Source organism: Cervus elaphus, chromosome 17, assembly GCF_910594005.1.
Source record: "Cervus elaphus chromosome 17, mCerEla1.1, whole genome shotgun sequence".
NCBI lineage: Eukaryota > Metazoa > Chordata > Mammalia > Artiodactyla > Cervidae > Cervus > Cervus elaphus.
The window spans coordinates 18333341-18356568 of NC_057831.1; the positions used below are offsets into that span (position 1 = coordinate 18333341).

At 36.4% G+C, this 23228-nt stretch overlaps 1 protein-coding gene across 23 annotated transcripts in view; it reads left to right on the forward strand.

The window, feature by feature from the left end:
• COL25A1 (collagen type XXV alpha 1 chain) overlaps positions 1–23228 on the forward strand; it is a 501341-nt gene that overhangs the window by 441744 nt on the left and 36369 nt on the right. For 19 of the 23 annotated variants that reach the window (XM_043871317.1, XM_043871320.1, XM_043871305.1 and 16 more), the window contains 10 exons: positions 5048–5116; positions 6105–6149; positions 7710–7754; positions 8704–8781; positions 14522–14545; positions 15166–15210; positions 19255–19299; positions 21443–21523; positions 22370–22432; positions 23077–23127. In XM_043871317.1, coding sequence (XP_043727252.1) covers positions 5048–5116; positions 6105–6149; positions 7710–7754; positions 8704–8781; positions 14522–14545; positions 15166–15210; positions 19255–19299; positions 21443–21523; positions 22370–22432; positions 23077–23127 — 546 coding nt within the window. The remainder of the gene's footprint in view (positions 1–5047; positions 5117–6104; positions 6150–7709; positions 7755–8703; positions 8782–14521; positions 14546–15165; positions 15211–19254; positions 19300–21442; positions 21524–22369; positions 22433–23076; positions 23128–23228) is intronic. The other 4 variants (XM_043871311.1, XM_043871316.1, XM_043871302.1 and 1 more) reach the window with 3 other exon arrangements.

A 23228-nucleotide genomic window follows, 5' to 3' on the forward strand; every position in this document is an offset into this window, starting at 1 on the left:
TTGCACCTAAATTGATGTGGTGCTGTTAGTCTTCTGGCCGTATGGAAAAGTGAGGCAATTCTGAGAAGGAGAAGTAGACCTCATTAACTCCAGCTCCTCGTTACCCATTTTAAGACATACTTGTAAATCAAGCATTATTACTATTCCCCCATCACTCCCTAGATTTCAAAGGCAAGTACTGATGTCATATAGATTCCTAGTGCCTCATCCTGAAAGGATCCATCCTGAAAAACGGCAGAAAATTTCTGTAATGAAAACCATCTCGTGATCTTCCACATGGCAACCCGAGAGAGGGCCCTGAAAGCAAAATCTGCGTGCCGCCGTATAAAAAATCATGTTGCTGTGGATACAGTCAGAGCCATGGTTCCCTTTTTATCTACCCGGAAAGACATAAAAAGGTACCGTTTGAGGATGGAACTTTATTCATGACAGACTCATGAATCAAAGAAAGAGCAAAATTAGATCAAACTACATTCTTTTATTTTTAAACCATAGCAGTCTTCGCCTCAGTGTGTATTGCATTCACCAGAAATAAGCCAGGATGATTTCCAAGAGCTTGAGAAATATGTTCCTGGTCTGTTCTGACAGAGGAGTCCTCATCTCCACTGGTCAAGAGAAAATAACTCTAATCCTAGTAAATGGAAACTATGCGTGGCCTAGGGGAGCCTGAAATCGATCGAATTTATACGCAAAATTGCTCTTTTCTCAGCAAGTTCTTTTTCACATAATGAGCTGACAAGTTTATTAACAAAATATGAGGAATGCCTGCTTTAGCGTGAACAGATTTACACACAAAATGCACTTTCTGGAATAAAGAGAGATAGATCAAGAGGATAACGGGCATCCGGTGCTCACGTCAGAAGTATTGTATGGCTTGCCGCCTCAGAGTCAGGCAGAGAAAGAGGTGGCTTTGCAGATGAGTGCAAAGAAGTGGGAAACCTGCTCACTGCCAGAGAGGACCAGACGTGAATGTGATCTCTAAGTGTTTGCAGCATTTTGTTTGCAAAACAAGGAAAAATAGAAGAAACACAGACAGACCCCTGGAGAGTAGACTTCATCCCTAAATATCTTTTCTCTTGTTCATTTGTTTTAAACTGTTCCATAGTCAAAAAATTCCAGATGTAGAGCTATAAAGTCAACATTAATTACTGTTCATGAAGAACCTGGGCTGATTTTACAGATCCCATACTTTTATAACAAATATTACTTTGCACTCCCAATAAAAGTAAAGACTGTACTGTAATTGCTTTGTAGTTCGACAAGAAAGGATGTGAATAAGAAATTCATTTAAGAATATTTGGAAGTTAATTTTTGGCTAAATTGCCTAACATGAAATTGGTATCATAGTGGAAAAATCATGATTATTTAAAAATCTCTTTCAGCCAAATACTAGCCTTTTTCCAGTTGTGTAGAGAGTCTGGATTTGTACCAATAAATTCAGATTAAAAAAAAAACTAACAGTGCATATTTTATCCCCAACACAATGAAGAGAGAGCATAATGAAGAAGATGTATAATGGTATCTAAAAACCGATTTTATGTGCTGCTGTATTCTCAGAATCTGTATCAGTGCCTGCAAGAAAACTACATCAGTCTAAAGAAATAGGACTTTATCATGAATAATTTAGAAAACTTTGAATAATATTGTTTATTCATTAATTCAACACATTTTTTGCCAGACCTTTTTCTACTATTTGAGAATGGAGATTAAATGCAACAAAAATAGTTTCTATTGAAGCTTACACTGCAATATGTGTGAGAAAGGGATGGAAGGAAAGAAAAAAAAGCATGTAATTCCAGAGAATAATAAGCAATTAATTAAGGGCATGATGTTAATAAGTGATTCTAGGTAAACATATATAGACTTTATATACTATAGAGAAATGATTTTCTAAGATTTTTGCTCTTCCCTAAAATAAGATTATAGTTACCATTTTAGAATTCATCTGTAATATATTAAGCAGATAACCAAGCATTTATATATGTAAATTCTATATACCAGTAGAAGCACTTCAGTTTCTAATTCCTGGAAAATTCCTTCTGGAGCATCTTTTCCATCTCCTGCATCCAGTCAAGTCCCTTGCTTTTCTTCCAGCCTCTCCATTTTCCTACTCCCTTTTGGTTCGTACTGAGAAATTTACTGAGTCTTCTTCCATAGTCCTGGCCCTAATCTATCCCACCTCCCCTGCAAAACCACAAAGTCTTCCCAAAGTGGGCATGGTACAGATAAAGATCTTGGGATTCAAAGCCCTCCATCACCCATAACAGATTCAACCCTATTTTCTTTTCCTTTCCAAAATGAATCTGGAGAAGGAAAAAAAAAAGAGAGAGAAAGAAAAAAAAAAAAAATGAATCTGTCCTTTAGTGAGGAGGGTGCCTCCCTCATCCATAAAAATGCCATCACCAGAAGTCAAAACTTGTTTGATTATTGAAATTCTACCCATCACATAGGAAGCCAAATACTCTCAACTCTGTATTCAGACAGTGAAACAGAACCAACTTCCTAGAGGGTGATTTGGCAAGATTTTAAAATGTTTTTATTTTTGACATAGACATTTCCCCACTAGGAATTTATCCTAAGAAAATGACCAGAGATGTGTAAAATATTTACATACCCAAACATCTATGCAAAAATTGAAGATTGAGTACAATCCATTCTAAATTACAGCTCTCCCATATTAAAGACTTTGGGAAAATTACTTAACCTTTCTGAGCTTCAGTTTCCTCATCTGTAGACTGTGGATGCTAACACCTTTCTCATTTGTCTTGAGAACTCAATAGGATAATGCATGTAAAGTGTTGTGTGCACTCATCAAAAGCACAGTCATAGCAATAATAATTGTAAAATATACCCTACCTATCCTTCAGGACTTGACCCAGGTCTCAGCCAAAAGAAGTCAGTCCAGTTGAAAACCCTGTGGAGTTTCTTCTTCTCTCACATATGACTTTACATTATTCCTTAATTCTAAACTATTTTGTTCATGTGGATCTTATCTTACTAGAGCACTGGCCCCTGAGGGCAGTGACCATGATCATCCTTCCCAGCTCTATAAATATAGCAAAAACTGTAATATCTACATGTCTCATACTGTGACAAGGACTTTTTATTTTAAGTTGTGAAACCAGTACTATAATTTTCTCCATTTTGTAGGGAAAACTGAGACTTTCAGAACTTAACTAATTTCCCCTAAAACACAGACCTGGTAGGTAACAGAGCCAGGATTAAAGCAGAGAATGTCAAATTACAAAACCTGGTGCTTAGTCATTTTGCCATGCTTCTTCCTAGTAGATCTTAAAAAGTCACTGCTGAGTGAAGACTATGTCAGTGCCTATGGCAAGGCTTAATGATGGCCCTTATCAATTCCCTTTAAAGGTCTTTCTATTTACCAACGTAGGTGTCTGACAGGCATTTACCAAGCCATTTCCTCGTCTATAAAAATGTGGACGAAAATGCAAGCACTGTATAGTTGTTTTGATTTTTAAATGAGATGATCCATGTTGAGGTTAATACAATGCTAGTTCAGTTCAGTTCAGTCACTCCATCGTGTCTGACTCTTTGCAACACCATGAATCGCAGCACGCCAGGCCTCCCTGTCCATCACCAACTCCCGGAATTTACCCAAACTCATGTCCATCAAGTCAGTGATGCCATCCAGCCATCTCATCCTCTGTCGTCCCCTTCTCCTCCTGCCCCCAACCCCTCCCAGCATCAGGGTCCTTTCCAATGAGTCAACTCTTTGCATGAGGTGGCCAAAGTACTGGAGTTTCAGCTTCAGCCTCAGTCCTTCCAATGAACACCCAGGACAGATCTCCTTTAGGATGGACTGGCTGGATCTCCTTGTAGTCCAAGGGACTCTCAAGAGTCTTCTCCAACACCACAGTTCAAAAGCATCAATTCTTCAGCGCTCAGATTTCTTCACAATCCAACTCTCACATCCATACATGACTACTGGAAAAACCATAGCCTTGACCAGATGGACCTTTGTTGGCAAAGTAATGTCTCTGCTTTTTAACATGATATCTAGGTTGGTCATAACTTTCCTTCCAAGGAGTAAGCGTCTTTTAATTTCATGGCTGCAATCACCATCTGTAGTGATTTTGGAGCCCAAAAGATTTGGAAAACTCAGCAGTGGCCACAGGACTGGAAAAGGTCAGTTTTCATTCCAATCCCTAAGAAAGGCAATGCCAAAGAATGCTCAAACTACCGCACAATTGCACTCCTCTCACACGCTAGTAAAGTAATGCTCAAAATTCTCCAAGCCAGGCTTCAGCAATACAGAACCGTGAACTTCCAAATGTTCAAGCTGGTTTTAGAAACGGCAGAGGAACCAGAGATCAAATTGCCAACATCCGCTGGATCCTTGAAAAAGCAAGAGAGTGACAGAAAAGCATCTATTTCTGCTTCATTGACTATGCCAAAGCCTTTGACTGTGTGGATCACAATAAACTGTGGAAAATTCTTCAAGAGATGGAAATACCAGACCACCTGACCTGCCTCTTGAGAAACCTATATGCAGGTCAGGAAGCAACAGTTAGAACTGGACATGGACCAACAGACTGGTTCCAAATAGGAAAAGGAGTACATCAAGGTTGTATATTGTCACCTGCTTATTTAACTTATATGCAGAGTACAACATGAGAAACGCTGGGCTGGAAGAAGCACAAGCTGAAATCAAGATTGCCAGGAGAAATATCAGTAACCTCAGATATGCAGATGACACCACCCTTATGGCAGAAAGTGAAGAGGAACTAAAAAGCCTCTTGATGAAAGTGAAAGAGGAGAGTGAAAAAGTTGGCTTAAAGCTTAACATTCAGAAAACTAAGATCATGGCATCTGGTCCCATCACTTCATGGGAAATAGATGGGGAAACAGTGGAAACAGTGTCAGACTTTATTTTGGGGGGCTCCAAAAAAATACAGTGCTAAGTATGTAGTAAATAAATAGTAACTTTCTACTTTCTTTGATTTTATTCACCTCACTCATTAATCTACAGGGACCAGTTGGGGGAAGATGGGTCACCATTTACTTATTTTGTGATTTGTGGCAGGGTGAACGTGGGGAGGCAGGGCCTCCTGGACGAGGGGACCGAGGGGAGCCTGGAGCCCCTGGACCAAAGGTCAGTTATTCTCACACTGGAAAACAACATTCTCAGTTTGGAAATGTATACCACTTACTTTTAGAACATGCAAGTAAAATAAAATTATTCAAGGGGTATTAAAACAACCCCAAATCACAAATAATTCATTGAAATGCATACCAATTTGTTATTTTCTAAAAGGGGTTTTACTGTTCAACTTTTCTAGTTTACTCTGTTCTATTCAGTCAACAAATTTAATAACACATCCAAATGTCAATGGGAAGGGACTGTCACATTAACACATTACCGCTCTAGGCATATTAAAACCTACTGAGTCCAGTGATTCGGACTCTGCACTTTCACTGCAGAGGGCACAGGTTCAACCCCTGGTCAGGGAACTAAGATCCCACAGGCTGAGAGGCATGGCCAAAAGCAAAAAAATCCCTGCATTTAAAAATGCGCAATTAAAAATATATATGTAAAACAAAAATAAACAAGCAAACAAAAACCTACTGAGGGAAATATGGATCCAGACTGTGTTAGTTTCCATGGTAACTTGATGGTGTGTAACACCTTGAAAATATGAGAACTAAGGATTTATTTGACTATTTAATCTATTCCTCTAAACTTCCTGCAAACTATGTGGTAACACTTTATTTTAATAACTCATCCTAGAGACATAGGAAATGACCTCCTCTTTGATGAAAAGGAAATTTATAAGCAAACACTTTTGAGACTACTGAGAATTATCTACGGAACTCTTCCCATCCACCAATGGGTGGTCAGTCTTTAGAATTATGATGACGTGAAGGTTGGTGAAGAGACCAGGGGGTGAACTAATGATGTGGTGATGATACTTATGTTCAGTGTTGCCACAGTTTACATTATATAAAGCCACATATTAAGGCAGTTAAAATAAAGTGTTTCCATTTTTCTTCATTATTCTGAGTCACTGCTAATTTCTTTTTTCTATTCTTATCTCCCTCTATCATTTTCTCTTTTCCATCTTCATATTCTTCTATAATAGGGGAAACAAGGGGAATCAGGAACTAGAGGCCCGAAAGGGTCAAAGGTCAGTAACCGGGTAACCATCCTAACATAACATGAGGCTGTCAAGAGCTGTGCTTCTTGCCTTTTCCGCAGGAAAGTCATATTTTGGATTAAACTCTCTCGTACACTGGGATTGCCATAATTTCATCCTTATGATGATATCTCAGGACAGTTGGTTTGTTTCATCTTGTTTTTGTGTTCCTGTGCTTCAGACCATTCTTTAAGAGAAAATGTACTTCCTGTTTCATAAATATAGCTTATTTGGAAAAAATTAAGTACTTTACTTAGTTTACATTATGTGCAATATAATATTATTTTTTATTTCCTGGCTATCTTTGTGATAAATGTTCAAATATAGTTTGCTTTTAAGTCAGTTGACTCCCTTCATTGCATTAAAATTTCACCACCAGTGGAAATTTTCTCCTTTATCATGTTCTTATAGAACCTGTAATGATCTGTATACTATTAGCAGAATCATGTTATTATTAATGAATAGCATGGGAAATGGGGAAAGCAGAAAACAGATATAATTCTCCATTCAAGCAAATTTAATTATTATGGTCAATGTTACTAGCATATTGTGGATAGAAAAATTCATAATCCTTTTTACTGCTTATCTTCACTGGTCCTTATTCCAGTTTATAAGGATATGTAGAAAGATACAGAAAAATGCTTTGAATCCTGTTTAGTAAAAGGGCTCTGTAAATTTTAGGCTATTTCAAAGAACCCTCAGTTCTACACAGGTTCAAATATCTCCTCCAAATTTTCTGTTGAGATTTCCGAGACTTTCTGAAGTGTTCTTAGTGATGTATTTTGCAATTTGAGGCTTAGGTGATTCCTGGTGTCTGTCCAGGGGTAGGGGTGAGGTGGCAAAAACACTATAAATGGATATTTGAAGACTTTTCTTATTATACTGGAAAAAAGAGAGAGAGCCGGGCTTGCCCAGCTCTTGACCTTCAACCTGGCCACCCTGGTCTAACAGGCTGCTGTCCTCTTCAGCACTTCCTAAGTAGAAAAGTTTTCCTTAGATCCTTATCATCAGAGGGAGACCCACCGGGGGACCTTTCCCTCCTAAATCTCCCAACACTGAGCTCCCGGTTGATCTCTCTTCCTTCCTTGTCCTGATTATCTACACTTTTTCTTCTTAGAGAACAGATAACCTATTAACTGGTTGGCTCTTTTCCCCCTTGCACCAAATCTCTTCACATAAAAGCAAGAACATGGCTCAATCTGAGAGATTAAAGCTTAACTTTAGGTGTCTTAGAAGCCACTTGCTCTGCCTTTGAAGGCCCCTAATAAACAAGTTACTGTATGTATTGTCGTTTCAAGATACTCTGCCATTTGAAGGGGGAAATTTAATTCACTTTAAGGGGCATCTTAAAGAAGCATTTGCCATGTCAGGGGTTATTGTATTTCATGTTGCTATTTGACATTTCAAAAGTTCATATTAAAGGTGCCACTGAATGATAGTAAATACTTGGATTAAATACTTGGATATCAAATCCTTGGATTTGAGATATTTGGGGGCTGTTGGCCTCACTCCTCACTAACGAGGTTCTTTTTCTCTTTTCACCGGGGAAAGGGCGATCGCGGAGACAAAGGGGACTCTGGAGCCCTGGGACCAAGGGTGAGTGTGTCTCATCTGCAGCTTTGGCCTCCTACAAGTCTAGATTTGAAGTGTGTGTCTATGTGGCTTTTCACAAGGCACTTGGATTAATAATACCCAATAATAGCACAGGAGGTAGACTACTGTAATTATTCCTGCTACCCCTCCCTTTCTTCCTACTTTTTACTGTAGTCACTAGGAGCACTGAGTCTGTAAATTTGGACACATAAGCTAAGCTTCGCAAGAAGTTGTAAAGAACTCTGTCTACTTTCCCTCTGCTAAATGAGCAGTAGCAAACCCACAGCCATCTAACAATAGAACTTTCCACTTTTCAATTAACTCAATTATAAAGAAAGAAATAGTCCAAATTTTCAGAACCTTCTTAAAACACAAAGAATTAAGACATAACTAATGGAAATTCAGTGGCAGGGCTACTGAGTAGGGTAGACATCTTAAAAATATTTGTTCCCTCCATATATATATATATTCAAATATATATATGCATATGTATTTATTTCCTGTTTGATTCAATTTTAATGGAGTTCTATTCCTGTTGGAAAAGCAAGCATTTCCTATAGTATAATGTTCTATCTTCTTAAAGAATGAGGAAGTAGTCTTTGTGGTGTGGATGAGAAAGATGTCAGGGGTTGCTTTAATAAATATAGATAAAGCCAGCAAAATTTTGTCAGTAAAATCAGATTAGCCTACATATAATAATTTTCAGGGAGCAGTTTTTGATATTGAATCTTTTTTCTTTTTTATCTGATTTAATATCTTTAATATACCATGGAAGTAGTTTGCCTGCTTTGAAATAAGGACAAACTTTGAACATGATTTATTTATTTTAACATGTATTTGGGCCTCAATCGAGAATTGATGGTCAGAGAGAGCATGCGTGTTACTATTCCGGTTTCTGCCACAGTCCCTTCTCCATCCTAGCCTAATGTTCTCTTGGTTTATTTTTACATAGGGTCCACCTGGTCAGAAGGGAGATCCAGGAGCCACGGAGATCATAGACTACAATGGCAACCTCCACGAAGCCTTGCAGGCAAGTGACTGCTCCCCATCCTGACACAGACAGGGACACCGATGAGACCCGTGTTATGTGTGGAAATATCACCTTCCACCCGCCTCAGATCTCAGAGGGTTCTACCACTCAAATCACACCTTCTCGCTCATCTCTTGAACCCAGCTTCTTCTCCTTGGCCCAGCTTATCCTCTTTATTTCCTAGTGTTTTTCAATCCTTCCTTTTATTTTCCTTCTACCACCAGACATATTTAGTTTTATCTTGTTTAACTTACATTGGTTTTGCCAATCTTTGTCTCCTTTCTTGAAAAGTGAACTTAGCAAAACCATTAAGAGCCCTGTGGCTCTGGAGTTGGAGGTGCCTGGGTTCAGGTCTCTTGCTTATTAAGTGCATGAGCTAGAGCAAGTTATTTAGTTCTCCATGAAATGAGGACAATAATAGTATCTGCCTCAAAACATAAATAGGGTTTTTGGGAGAAGTAGATGGCTAAATACTTGGAAACGTGCCTGGCACATGAGTCCCCTATAGTTGCTTCTTAATACTGCTACTTTGCAGTTCTTTTTCTTTCATCAAGTAAAAACACATAGAGGGTAGTCAAGAGGGTTACTCTTCTGATTTTCCTAAATTATCGCTATTTTGATGACCCCAGTTCAGAACCCTCAGTGACCCCCTTGCCTACTCTATCAAGTCTAAGTGTCTCCATCTGCTGTTTAAGGCCCTATAACCCTGTCTTTTCTATACAGATGTTTTTATTTCTCCACAACATAGTTATCATATCTATAAAAATCGCTCTTTTCCTGGTTTATCTTTTTCCTTTCATTCATCCATCTAAATCCCCTTCAACTGTTCACTGCTGCCACCCAGACGAGTTCCTCCTCTGAATCCTTTGAAATATTAGCAGTCAGGACCCAGTAGTTTAACATTTAACTGTTCTCCCAAATCCCCTAATTTACTTTAGTCCTGCCTCTTACCAAATTGTAAATTACTTGTTGATGGAAAACTTGTTGTGTGGTTATTTTGACTCCCACAATGTGTCCAACCCAGGTCTGGGAATGTAAATATTAAATAAAGTTATTGGTTGAATTAGTGATTATACTTAGTTCATGAGCACAATCCATTTCTCTGCTTGAAAGTCAAATTAGTTGTTTTAAATATTTTCCATTTTGTACTTGCTTGAATTTTTTTCCATCTATATGATTTCAGTAGCATTATCAAATTATGGTAGATCTGCTACACTTCTATGTGTCCTTTGTTAAAACTGTCATTTTTAACCAGTAAAGCATTTATTACATAGTTTTTACAGAATCTGTGTTCAGCTTAGCCTATTTTTCATTTCTTTTTCTTCTTCTGGTAAAGCACAAAGAAAAGCATGCTTCCTGCTTGGAGAAACATCCCCTGGGCAGTGTGTTCAGTCAACAGCTTGCATGAGTTTTCCTCACCACAAGTGGATTAGACTCAAGCAGTAGATTCTGGGCTCCTGTCAAGTTCTAGAACCTGCTTTCTAAAATTGCCCCCTGTTCCCCAGAAGTTGCTATCTGCATGTATAAAGAAAGAAAAGAACAGGAAGTTGTGGTTACCTACTATGTTGTCAAGAGTTCTTACTTATAAAATGTAGGGACACATTTTCAACTTTCTGAACAATATTGTCAGTTTCCCTTGAACTGCTTCCAGTGGCACTGATTATTTTAACTACCTTTAAGAGGTATCCATTCTCTTATCTTCCAAGATACGCTCCAATATTTTTGACCATGGCCATTTTATGGAAAAATTGTGGGAGAGTTTTAAAGCCTTTCCATGAACAGAGCTTGGCATGAAGCAGACTACCCTTAGTCTAAAACCAAAATCTGCTTTGATTTGCCCTCTGTTATTAACTAGGTGTGTCCCTCTGGGGAAATTGCAAAATGTCTATATTTCATTGATCTGATCTGTAAAATGAGAATGTTTCTAAATGGATCTTTTTTAAGATCCATAAAATCTAATATTATGCGTAGAGGTTTTTTTTTTTTTTTTTTTTTTTTTTTAGGAGCTGAATATACTTTGTTGATGTGCCTGAATACACTGTACTTTTTTAAACAATCTAACACCTACATCTTGATATGAAAGGAGAGATGTGCACTCACTTTCTTTTTTCACCTTGAGTTCTATATGACTGTAAACCAGTCAGTATCCATCACAACCAACTAGTTCATGTTTGAATCTCAATCCTCAGTCAGTCGGTTCAGTCTCTCAGTCATGTCCGACTCTTTGTGACCCCATGGACTGCAGCACACCAGGCTTTCCTGTCCATCACCAACTCGTGGAGCTTTCTCAAACTCATGGCCACCGAGTCGGTGATGCCATCCAACCCTCTCATCCTCTGTCGCCCCATTCTCCTCTTGCCTTCAATCTTTCCCAGCATCAGGCTCTTTTCCAATGAGTCAGTTCTTCACGTCGGTGGGCAAAGTATTGGAGCTTCAGCTTCAGCATCAGTCCTTTCAATGAATATTCAGGACTGTTTATTGTTACCTCTATTGAAAATTGTTACAGGCATACCTCCTTTTACTGTGCTTCACTTTAATGCAATTTGAAGATACTGCATTTTTTTTTTTTTTTCACAAATTGAAAGTTTATGGCAACCCTGTGCCAAGCAAGTCTGTTGGCTCCTTTTCTCCAGTAGCATTTACTCACTACATGTTTTTCTGCCACATTTTGGTAATTCTCACAATATTGCAAATTTGTTGATTTTGATTATACTTGTTATGGTGATCTGTGATTTTTTTTCCCCTGGCCCCGCCATGTGGCTTTCAGGATCTTAGTTCCCTGACCAAGGATCAAACCCCAGCCCACTGGACCACCAGGGAATTCCTTGTGATCAGTGATCTTTGATGTTACGGTTGCAAAAAGATTACGACTCTCTGAACATTCAGATGATAGTTAGCATTTTTTAGTGTTAAAGTATTTTTATTGAAGTATAGTTAATGTACAATATTACGTAAGTTCCAGGTGAGCAATATACTGATTTGTCATTTTTAAAGGTTATAGTTATTATAAAATATTGGCTATTGTACAATATATCCTTGAGCTATAAAGTATTTTTCAGTTAGGGTATGTATATTGTTCTTTAGACATAATGCTATTGCACACTTGATAGACCACATTACAGTTTAAACATAACTTTTACTTACACTGGGATTTACATACAAATTACATACAAATCAAAAATTTGTATGACTTGCTTTATTGCAATATTCACTTTATTTCAGTGGTCTGAAACCCTAACCCACAATATCTCCAAGGTATGCCTGTATTTACATGGACATTTGTCATAAGTCATTTATTTTTTTTAAGGTGATTATGTTTCCACAATTAGCAGCAAAACCTTTTCATTTAAAAGCTCTTAAAAGCTCTAACTCAAGCTTTTAAAATTTCTCAACACCATATAAACTAAACCTGTTCTCTAGGGTAAATCAGAGGTGATTTTAAGCTTGCTTCATTATAAGACATGAAAGAAAATAACCTTTAATCCTAAAGAGATTCACATTAGCATCTCAGAGAATAAATCACCCAGCATCTTGCTAGCCTTCAACCAATTTACAGCTTTTCTATCTCATGCCTTCCATTTCACATCGCAGCTCAGTAGAGAATGACATGACTTTCTCCATCACTACCCAAAATTCTGGTTTTCAAATCATTACTGAAGTTCAGCAGAGAACCCTGCTGAGTTTATGTCGTGTTAACTTAGAGGAACCACATACAAGAAATCCAAAGTGAGCCAACGTATTTGCGAAGTCCCTGAGTTTCTACATACTGGTTCTTCAGGATGGCAGTAAAAATTATGTTTTTGAGAAGTTAGCTTAGTTTTCTGTCATTTGTTCTTCTGTTAACTGGGTGGAAACTACCCTGTATAATTTTTAGGCCTCACAGATATAGTTATTTAACAAAGTCATTTAAGCCCCATCTGTTCAATAGTTCAGTTTCCAATAATAATATTCTTTCATTTATGCAATTCATTATAAAACATGTTGTTATCCTTAAAAAAAAAAAGACAAACTAGTTTTACATTTAGGTAGAAAATGAAGCATGTATGGCACAGATTGGAAAACTTCTGAGAGTTCAAATTTTAAACTATTCCCCTTTCTAAGCTTTTCTGGATTCACTTTCTAGTTGGAAAAAAAAAAAAAAAGAAATTTTAGTTGGAAGGCTATGGCAAAGAAATTATTTCTGCTCAGTAATTTTCTAATAGCCTTTAAAAAATGACTCATCTATATACAGGAGCTGAGAAGTAGCTTTCTCATAACCATAAATTCAACTCTTGCTCCAGGTGAATCCTTTAATAAGTGGTATCTTATGTTACATGTATATGATGGTATAAAAATCTGGACCTTGATTTTTTTATAACCTTGCCCCCAGTTTGTGGCCATTTTGCCTTGTACCTTAAAAGCACTGGATTGTTTTTTCCTACCCTGTTCTCTATGAAGCTGTAATGACTATGACCGATTTTACCATAGAATACAAACTTGAACCATCTCTACATGTCCATAAATACATTGTTTCTAAGAAATGATGACACTATATCACTAAAAACTCAAGTGTCTGAAGTGAGATAGATGGATAATGTTAAAATTATTTTTTACAACACAATAAAAACAGCACCTTGAATTAGATCATGGAATGGAGTAATGGGTGGTGACGGACAGGGAAGCCTGGCGTGCTGCAGTCCATGGGGTCACAAAGAGTCGGACACAACTGAGCCACTGAACTGAACTGAACTGATGGAGTAGTGGAAGACAAAGGGATGGATATGCTGACTGATATTCAGAAGTTCACATGTAATTGGACAGTGTTTTTTTCTCGGACCAGAGCTCCTAATAGAAAATGTTCTCCCCTCTAAAATCCCATAAAAGTGGCACAGACCTTCAGGGGGCAGCTAAGCCCGAGCACCACTAACACTGTCCGTGCTCCGCAACAAGAGACGCCTCCGCAGTGAGAAGCCACAACTAGCAAGTAGCCCCTGGTTGCTGCAAGTAGAGAGAGCCTGTGCACCACAATGAAGACCAAGCTCAGTCAAAAATAAAGAATTTTTAAGAAAAAAAGCTTTTTTAAATCATCAAAAAAGAAAAAAAGAAAAGGCCTTACAGAAGTCTTTGTATGACACTTAGACTAGAAAATCTTAATGCAAAAACATTTCGTGGATTAGGAATTGGCTGTTTTAGAGATTCACACTTTGAGAGAACATATTTTGACACAGTAGTCAAGCCCTTTGCTTTCAGAAACAAGGTGAATCCCATGTCAGTTCCTATCTTAGTCATGTCACAAACACACACACACACACACACACACACACACACACACTTAAGCTAATTATAATGCAACAAACAAGATACAATCTAAAAGACAAAAGCATGACTTATACAGTTAGATATTTCATTTTCTCTAATCAAGGTGCCCTAGAAACAGAGCTTTTATGAATAGCAAAGTTTCTTAGCTCACAGTTATGCTGACAAACCACAGGTGCATACTATTTTACTTCATAATTTAAGTCAAGTGAATTAAAATTTTGACATTTTCTTTATCCATAGGGTTTTAAATAAAATTCTAAAAATAATTTGTAAAAAGAAACTTTACAATCTATGGTATTCGTTCAAAAATAGGATGATACGTTCTCAGTTTCTTGTCAGTTCTTACCAAAACATAATCCAAAAGTTGATTATTTCAGAAATGTATTACTGTACTTTGGCACGCAATTAGGTAACTGTCTTTATCAATACATTTTCCCAACAGAGGATTACCACCTTAACAGTCACGGTAACTCCTATTGCATGATTTCTGTGGTTTGTGACTTTGTATTCAGTGTTGATGCATGCCGGTCATAATGGTACTAATGTAGCCACTGTTTTTATCTGATAGTTAATATGTTTTCTTATGTCAATAACCTTTTAGAACATTTGCCCCAGTTGAATCACTTTGTCTGCTTAGTTAAAAAAAAAGTCAAGAAAAAATTTATTGCTATTTTTCTTAAAAGTCTTTGGCCTTATCTCAATAATACAGCTTTGTTCTTTAGTGTTTGGGAAATTAAAATATTTGTGGTGGGTGGGAGAAGTGTTTCTAGAAACAGAGGAAATATTAGGACGTTAATTCAACCCTGAAAGATGAATGTGGAACAGGGCAGCAATGATTTTACATTATTTTACAAATCAACTTGAGAGCATTATTTTAACCCAAATATGGTGGGGGTTTTTTTGCATATATGTAGGTGGTTTTTATAATTCTGTAACCAGTGAAATGTTTCCTCTTTGCAAATCAATACTGGAGGATATTTGATTATGATAGAAATTAGGGAAGTGTATCATGTGCTTATTATTTAAAGTATACATTCTAATACAGATAGTTGCTATCTTTTAAAACTTTGTCTTTTCTGGATTTAGGGTCCCCCTGGACCACCTGGACCTCAAGGACTACAAGGGCCAAAGGTTATTCTTTGTTTTATTTGTTTCCATTTACTACATATGGTGCAGAGAATCCATATTAAATATATGTGTCTTTGAAAATCAGTCTTACGAAATACTGGAGGAGCTGAGATCGGCAATATTGCTTAAGAGAGCGGAAAATAGAAACTGAGTTCTGGACTGAAGGAAGAGGAATCAGAAAAAAATAAAAATCAGGAAAGAAGTGAAAGAAATAGAAATGGCATTAAATTTAGAAGGAGAACACTCAGAAAAACAGAGTATTAAACAAAAGAGAAATAAGTTTTACAGAAATGGTAAGTGTAGAGAAATACCTAATGTGGTATATGGAAAAAAGGCAAATGTTTAAATAGAGAAGGATTGAAGGAAGATTTGCTCTGACATTAAAAAAGATCTTTATCTTCAATTCTTTTGTAATAAAAAGAACAAGAAAAGCTTCAGCATGACACATTCACAAATGATAATTTTAGAAACCATTTTCAGTCATGTTTACAACACTGTATACTGTATATATATTCAATTGTTCTGCCATTTAAACTTCATCTAATAAAAAAATACCAACTATAAACAGAAGGAACAAAATTACTTGATTATATCAAAAATTTGTTAGTAGCATTAGCTTTTCCTCTCCAAACTAAAGCTTATTCAACCGTGCTCAATCAGTTAACACATGGCCAGCAATTCTGTCTTTTCAGGACTGAACTACATATGTTGAAATATGACTTTGTCATTGGGTTTTTTGTAGGTGATTCAAGTGGTGTCAAAATTCATCTTCTGTTTATGCCTCTTAAGGCAGTTTATTTGCAAAATCTATCACACACACACAAATGCACATACCAGTTTTTGTACTTTTCTCTTTCAAGATACTTAAAAACAGAAAACTAGCACATAGAAACAATTATTTTTCTATTAGAAAAAGGAACATGGAGTAAAATATTACTAAGATCCTTGCCTATGTGGGATATATTTAGAACATAGACTCTAATTTCAAACAGATTTCATGTATAACATTAATGTAAGTTTGGGGATTTTTTTACATTCTGGTCCCTAAGAGATATAACACAAAAAAAATGACCCAATAATATACAGCTTATGTTCCCGGTAAACAAGTTGGCCTGGATCCCTATTCTTTATTTTTTTCTAGATTTGAACATTTAACATAATTCACTAAATTTACACACACACAAAATTAAACTTTCTGGTTTAAATTACATAATTTATTTAAAATATTAATAGTATAGATTGTAATTTTTGTAATATAGATTGTTTCAGCTATTTTAGAGACAAGAAAGATTTTTTAAAGAAATAGAACTTAAATAGTATGTGCATCTAGAGGTTCCTTAAAGAGATGGTGACAATCATGACATACAGAGTGGTTTATGTCATTAAATTAAAATAGTCTATCTCTTCTTTGATGAAATAAATTAATGAACTGCAATCCCATTGCAGTATTTGATATGCTATGCCAAAGTCGTTGGATCCCTGTTCTTTAATATCTTGGTGAGCTAGACTAGAAAATCTAAAAGAAAATCTGCAGATTCCTTTTTTTCTCTTTGTAGAGTCAACCAAGGTCTGAGTTTTTGCTTTATCCCCTCACTTGACTAAGTCTCCAGAAGCAAAATTGTCCTCAATGCTAAATGTGTGCCTTATTCTGTACAAACTTCAAAAAACTTGAGACTTGACTCTTCTTTATAGCTCAGAGGCCGACTGAAGCCCAAAAGGACTTGACCCAAAAGAGGCAAGAAGGACTACCTAGTCAAGAAATCTATGTTTATAAAACACATCCCCTGTGCTTTATAATTCAACTGCTATTGATTTATTAATCATATCAATCAATAATTAATTTGTGGACCTCTATTCCATGATAAGTACTAATACCTAGTAAAGATAGGAGGATATAGTAAGGGATTTCAACAAGGAGCTCTCAGTTCAAGGATGGAGAAAGGAAAGTAAAGGCACAGTTATTAGTAAATAGAGTAAGTGCATTGGGTAAGAAGCATATAGGAAGTGTGCTCTCTGCCTTGGGGTCAAGAATGACTTTGAACTGAAAGTGAAAGGCAATAGAAATTGGCCAAATGAATGTCTAGACAAGTGGGGTGGGGACGGGGTTAGTCATCCTCCTTTACCTCTTACCTGCCACCCTTCCCACCTTGCTGGCACTCTGGCCCACCTCACAGACCTGACAATGATCTTGTAATTGGGATCCTGGGTTAGCTGATACAGTCTTTGATGCTTTCCATGAGTTCCCCTTGAGAAAGTTGGGATAATTGGAGTGAGATGTGCCTATGACCTGGAGTCAGCAAATGCAGTGTGAATCAAATATAAAACTCATTCCGGCTCAGGACTCAGAGCCTCAGACTGAATGTGAACCAAGTCAATTAGTATTTCTCCTTCCTTTATCAAACAAGGACTGTTTGACTTCTTATATATCAAATGTGCAAGCTAAGTTGCTTCAGTAGTGTCTGACTCTCTGCAACCCTGTGGACTGTGGCCCGCCTGGTTCCTCTGTTCATGGAATTCTCCAGGCAAGAATACTGGAGTGGGTTGCCATGCTCTCCTCCAGGGGATCTTCCCAACCCAGGGATCGAACCCCCATCTCTATGTCTCCTACATTGGCAGGTGGGTTCTTTACCACTAGCGCCACCTGGGAAGACCTATATATCAAATTACTTTACAAACTACATTTGGTGGGTGAAGGATAAATAATTCATGAATTGTATTTTTCTTTTAAACATTTGTGAGTCACATTTTGAAAGGAAAAGTGTAGCAACCATTATCCAACCCAGAGTGCTGACAGATATTCAGATTGCATGAAACTAGGGCTTAACCAGTTGCATCCAACCTCAGCAGACTTGTTTGTGGCAGAATAAACTTTGCCACTACCACAAAGAGCAGGAAATCTAGAATTTAAAGGAAAAAAAAAGTTTTTTCTTTTTTTCATTTGTTTGTCATGCCTTCCTTTAACATTTGGAAGGATTAAATTTCACACTATGACCAAACAGCTCTTAAAGTTTTTACCAGGGAAAGAAGCTCCAACCATTTCAATATTGTGGTTTATAACATCACCAAACAAGCCTTTCTAGAAAAACAGCCTCAAGTCAGCTCCCTTGGAAATCTGTCTGTGAGGCAAGCCATTCACTCACTCCAAAGAACTGGTTTTACAAAGTTTCCATGGTGTGGAAATCAGAGATATTTATAATGGGATCTACCTAAATGACCCATTGATATAATATCTTGTCTTTTCAAAGAATTTGGTTGTTCAGTATGTTTCTGATTGAAAGGTGACTGGACATTTGTTGTTTAAGTAAATCTCTAGCACATTGTTTAAATTTGTTTTTAATGGAGCATCTTCAGTTAAGAAAAATAAATCCATATATCTGAGGTTTGTCAAGGGTTCTAATAAATCATACTATGAATAGTAACTTTAGTTCATTCCTAGCATAGTATAGGAAATTGAATTGATCCCAAAGTAATTTTCTGTGGATTAAGATATTATCTGATTTATTATGTCCTTCAGTGAGGCTTATCTGGAAATAGCACATTCACAATCATTATGAATTTGTATTCACTGTTCAAACAATGCCAGGCAAAATATTATAAATGCATGTGCCCTTGCATGTTATTTTTTCTTAAGTTAACTGCTATGTTTTTGCTCTTTTCTCAAATTTGAAAATAAGAGACATCATACAGAATTTTTAAGGATTAAAAAAAATTAACTAATTGAGGCATATAGGTTGTCGTTATAGGATATGCTCTGCCATCAAATGATAGCAATTTTTTTAGCCTGAATCTCGCATGAGGGGATAAATTTTTTTTTAAATGCTGGATCTTAATTAGCTATGGATAAATATTATTATACATAGTATTCAAAAAATGTTATTTCACTTTGTGTAATGATGTGGTATGATGTAATAACATATTTAAATTAGGATGCATTTGCTGAAAGGTAAATTGTACTGTTACCAACTAGCATCATTTTTTGCATCATTTTTAGTGTAATATGCTACCAATGATAAATAAGAAGCTAGCCATTAATTTTTATCTTAACAGGGAGAGCCAGGATCCCCGGGAGTCCCAGGAGTTGATGGAGAGCAGGTAATTTTCAAAGCTATATACTGTCATTTAAAGCATCATTATTAATTACCTTTTATTATAGGTTTGAAGACATTGTTGATATATAATATTCTCTTTTTTTTACCTTCTGTTCTAGAGACTACATTAGCTTTAAAAAGCAATTAGTTTTAAAGTAGACATTGCTTTTCTTTGTAGAAACATACCAGTTATATGATACCTTAGATTTATCTTAATAACTCTGATCAATCTACCAATGACATATCCATGAATTTTTATTAGACTTGCAAGATCATTACCAATTTAGTAAGAATTATCTAATTCTTATCAGTGAATACAAATTAATTTAAGTCTACAAAATTAGATATTGCTTACACATGTTATTTCGATATTGTTTTATTTTCCCAAATAAAGATTACACCTAATTTTCTAGATCATTAGAAAAGACAGGACACTTGTAGTTTTGTAGAATATGACAGTATCTCTGAGGGTTTCCCCCTAACACAGAGATTTTGGCAAACATTCTCTGTGAAGGACCAGAGAGTAAATGTTTTAGGCTTTACAGACCATATACATTCTCTATCAAATTTTTAAAATTTATTTTAAACATCCACCCTGTACAAAAACAATTCCTGAGCTGAATTTGGCCCTATGCGATGGTTTGCTCACCCCTGAAAGAAATGAATCTGACCAGGTGAATGTGGACAATATCCAATATTCAGAGAGTCTAATCACAAGAATTAGTTTCAAGATATCTGATGTTTCCTGGGCTTCCATAATTTACCCAAGAAATGACTAAAATCAAGAAGATCATAAGAAATCAAGGACATTATTTATACAGCTTGTGGAATAAACTCCTCAGAAGTTTGTATTAGATCAGTAAATTAAGAGAAGAGTTATTTTAATATCGGAGTTGTATATTGAAATCATATAATGTCACACTAAGTTAACATGTGGTAGCTAAAAAAAGACTTTAGATGATCTGCTGTATCCATCAGAGATCACATTAGCATTTAAAAACCCAGTGGTTTTTCCCCAGTTAATCATTATAAATAATTTGATGTACATTATAATATACTACATAGACATCCCTACACATAAAATAGCTGAATTTTTTTCTACAGGCTTTACAAAATCTTTTATACTAGGTCCATTGGGTTGGCTATCCTGCTGTTATTACTAGATTCCTAAAACCAACCAGGATCTGATTAGCTTTAAGATCCATCTATCTATTTAGGTACCCACCCATCCTCCTAATAGATGACTCTGAAGTAGGTGCTATGAAATAGATGTAAGTAACAAGAAAAGAACCTTCCTGTCCTTAAGTAGTTTTTAGTACAGGAAAGTTGAACAGGTTACTGCAACCAGGAAGGCCTATAATCATAACTGAAATAGCTATGATCATCTCTGCTGAGGAGTGGGCCATCTGATCATAGTGCGGTAAGCCTCCTTGGGTGAAAATGCTTAATGATGTACATTAATTTCAGTATTAGTATTGCAAAATTCCTATGTTTGCCTTCAGAATCCACATATATCTATTTCCTCACTGTAAAACAAGAATAAAAATCACATCCTGGATCACCTCATAGAGATGTCATGAGAACAAAATGAAAATACAAAGTGGAAGTATTTCTAAGCATTAATTGAACATGAGTGTGTAATGAATGATCTCCCAGTCTGTAGACTTAACCATTGAAAACTGGTGACCGGAACTTCTGCCTACACTTAAGAAAGGGTAGGGAATGTATAATGAATGGAGATGGGAGAAACTTATTTGTACTTTTGTTACTATAACACTAGGTCCTGGTTCAAAATGTGTACTGTTCTGTTATGCGTTAAATCCATTAAGTTGTTTTCAGAACTGATGACATGAACTAGCTACCAGGTAAAAATGTGGAATCAGAAGAAATGACGTCAACACTTATGCTTATGCTTTTCATACTTAAAGGCCTAAGTAATAGAATTTAATCTCTTCCATTACAAGGGGAGATTATAGTGATTAATGTAGAAGGTTGCTATAAGAGATAACTCTACCTAAAAATGAAAATCAGAATCATCTCAGCATAGGATCCATTTGTTGACAAAATTGATCTGGAATTCCATTTTCCCTACTATGTAACCCTCAATGGTCAGTATGATTCTTAAGTGCAAATCATGTCATTTGTAGGGACTCAAAGGCTCAAAGGGAGACATGGGGGACCCAGGTATGCCAGGTGAAAAAGGAGGAATTGGACTTCCTGGACTACCGGTATGTTTATACTTTCAAAGATGTGTTCATATTGAGATCTTTAAATAATCAGAAAATAGTTGTATTATTAGCTGAAGTCTCATCCAATGATTTATATAATGTTTTTATTTTTAAATATTTGAAGTATTTTTGGTTAATAACTACAACTAAGGCACTGGAAGAGTTTTAAAGCATCTAACCAAATGAATTATAAAATAAACCTTTATGTTTTCTTGAATTATTTTCACTAGAAGATAGTAAGATAAATAGAGTTGGTCATTAACATAAGGTGTAACTGATCATTTTTAAATAAATCATAATTTTAAAACCAAAAAATACAGAATAATTAAAAACAAATTACAATTGAAAGTATTCTCTTTATGTGTGTAGTATTGTGGGGTGATGTTTTTATGGTTTTGCCCATAATTTTTATTGAGAATTTGGAGAGGTAAATGTAGAAAAATATAGGGAAAAAATACAGAAAACCTCACTGCCCTAGATAATTTTTTAAAACAAGGAAATGCATAAATGCCAGTGAAAACTAAAAGACTACTATTTAAAGTCAGCACCACCATTAAAATATAATAGTTAGAATAGGACATATTTAGCAATGTATAATTTAACCCATCAAGCATAACTTAGTTTTTATTTACCATATAGTTTATTTCACAAATCATCCACAATCCTAGCTAATCCTTTGCTGCTTAGCTTGAAACTAAAATGCAAGAAGATAAATCCTTGTCTTATATATCATGTGCATGATATTATAAAAATTTCAAGAGGATGATGGATTTGGGGAGAAAATTCAGCCATTCCTTATGCTTTGCAAGTAACTTGACCGGCTCCACTCTTAATGGTTATTTGTAGGGTGCCAACGGAATGAAAGGAGAAAAAGGAGACTCGGGATTGCCAGGTCCACAGGGCCCTTCCGTAAGTCTGTGGTGGCTCAACGTTCATGGTTCCCAAAAAACCCTGAAATGGGCCAATTATTCACCAACTTCAGCCCATGCCAGATAGCTTATCAACAGTAGAAAGACCACGATCCTCTTGGTCTGTCAAACTATAGAAGAAATATCTGTCAGCCTTGTACGGGAAGAGACAAAAGTGTCTCAGAGGTCTGAGTTAGAAGCAGTTTTTCAGAGGACTGTCTAATCCTGAGGAGAAAACCAATGGTTTTCCCACGATGCTTGTGGGTCGAGCTCTGTGAATGTAGAACCTACGTTTTTTCTTGTTTTTTTCTCCAGAGCCCCTGTTGTTGCTTAGTGAAATATTTGAGAGTTGGATCGTGGTTGTAGCATTATAGCATTTCTTGCTAATCAGCTGCTTCCTCTTCTTTTAATGTGCTTTTGATTTATTCTGGCTTTTGTAGAACAACTGTATTTTTTTTTTTTAGGTGTTTTTTTTTTTCTCTCACAAACGAATTTCCAAATGTAGAGAATCAAGCACATTACTTCTTCCAATATCCCTCCTCTGCAACCATTAATGGCCTTAGCAGAACCCTAGCTGGAGACTCAAGCCCAACTGCCTTATCTAAATGAAGTGACCAAATCCATGTTTATTTTCCTGACATGCAGGTCATAGGCCCACCAGGCCCACCAGGTCCCCATGGTCCACCAGGCCCCATGGTAAGTTTCCCTGCTCTCCAAAATGGAATCATTTGTTTAAGAGCATACCTCCAGAGAAAACATCAACTCATCCCTCAAAGCAGCCAGCTTGTATCTGGTGC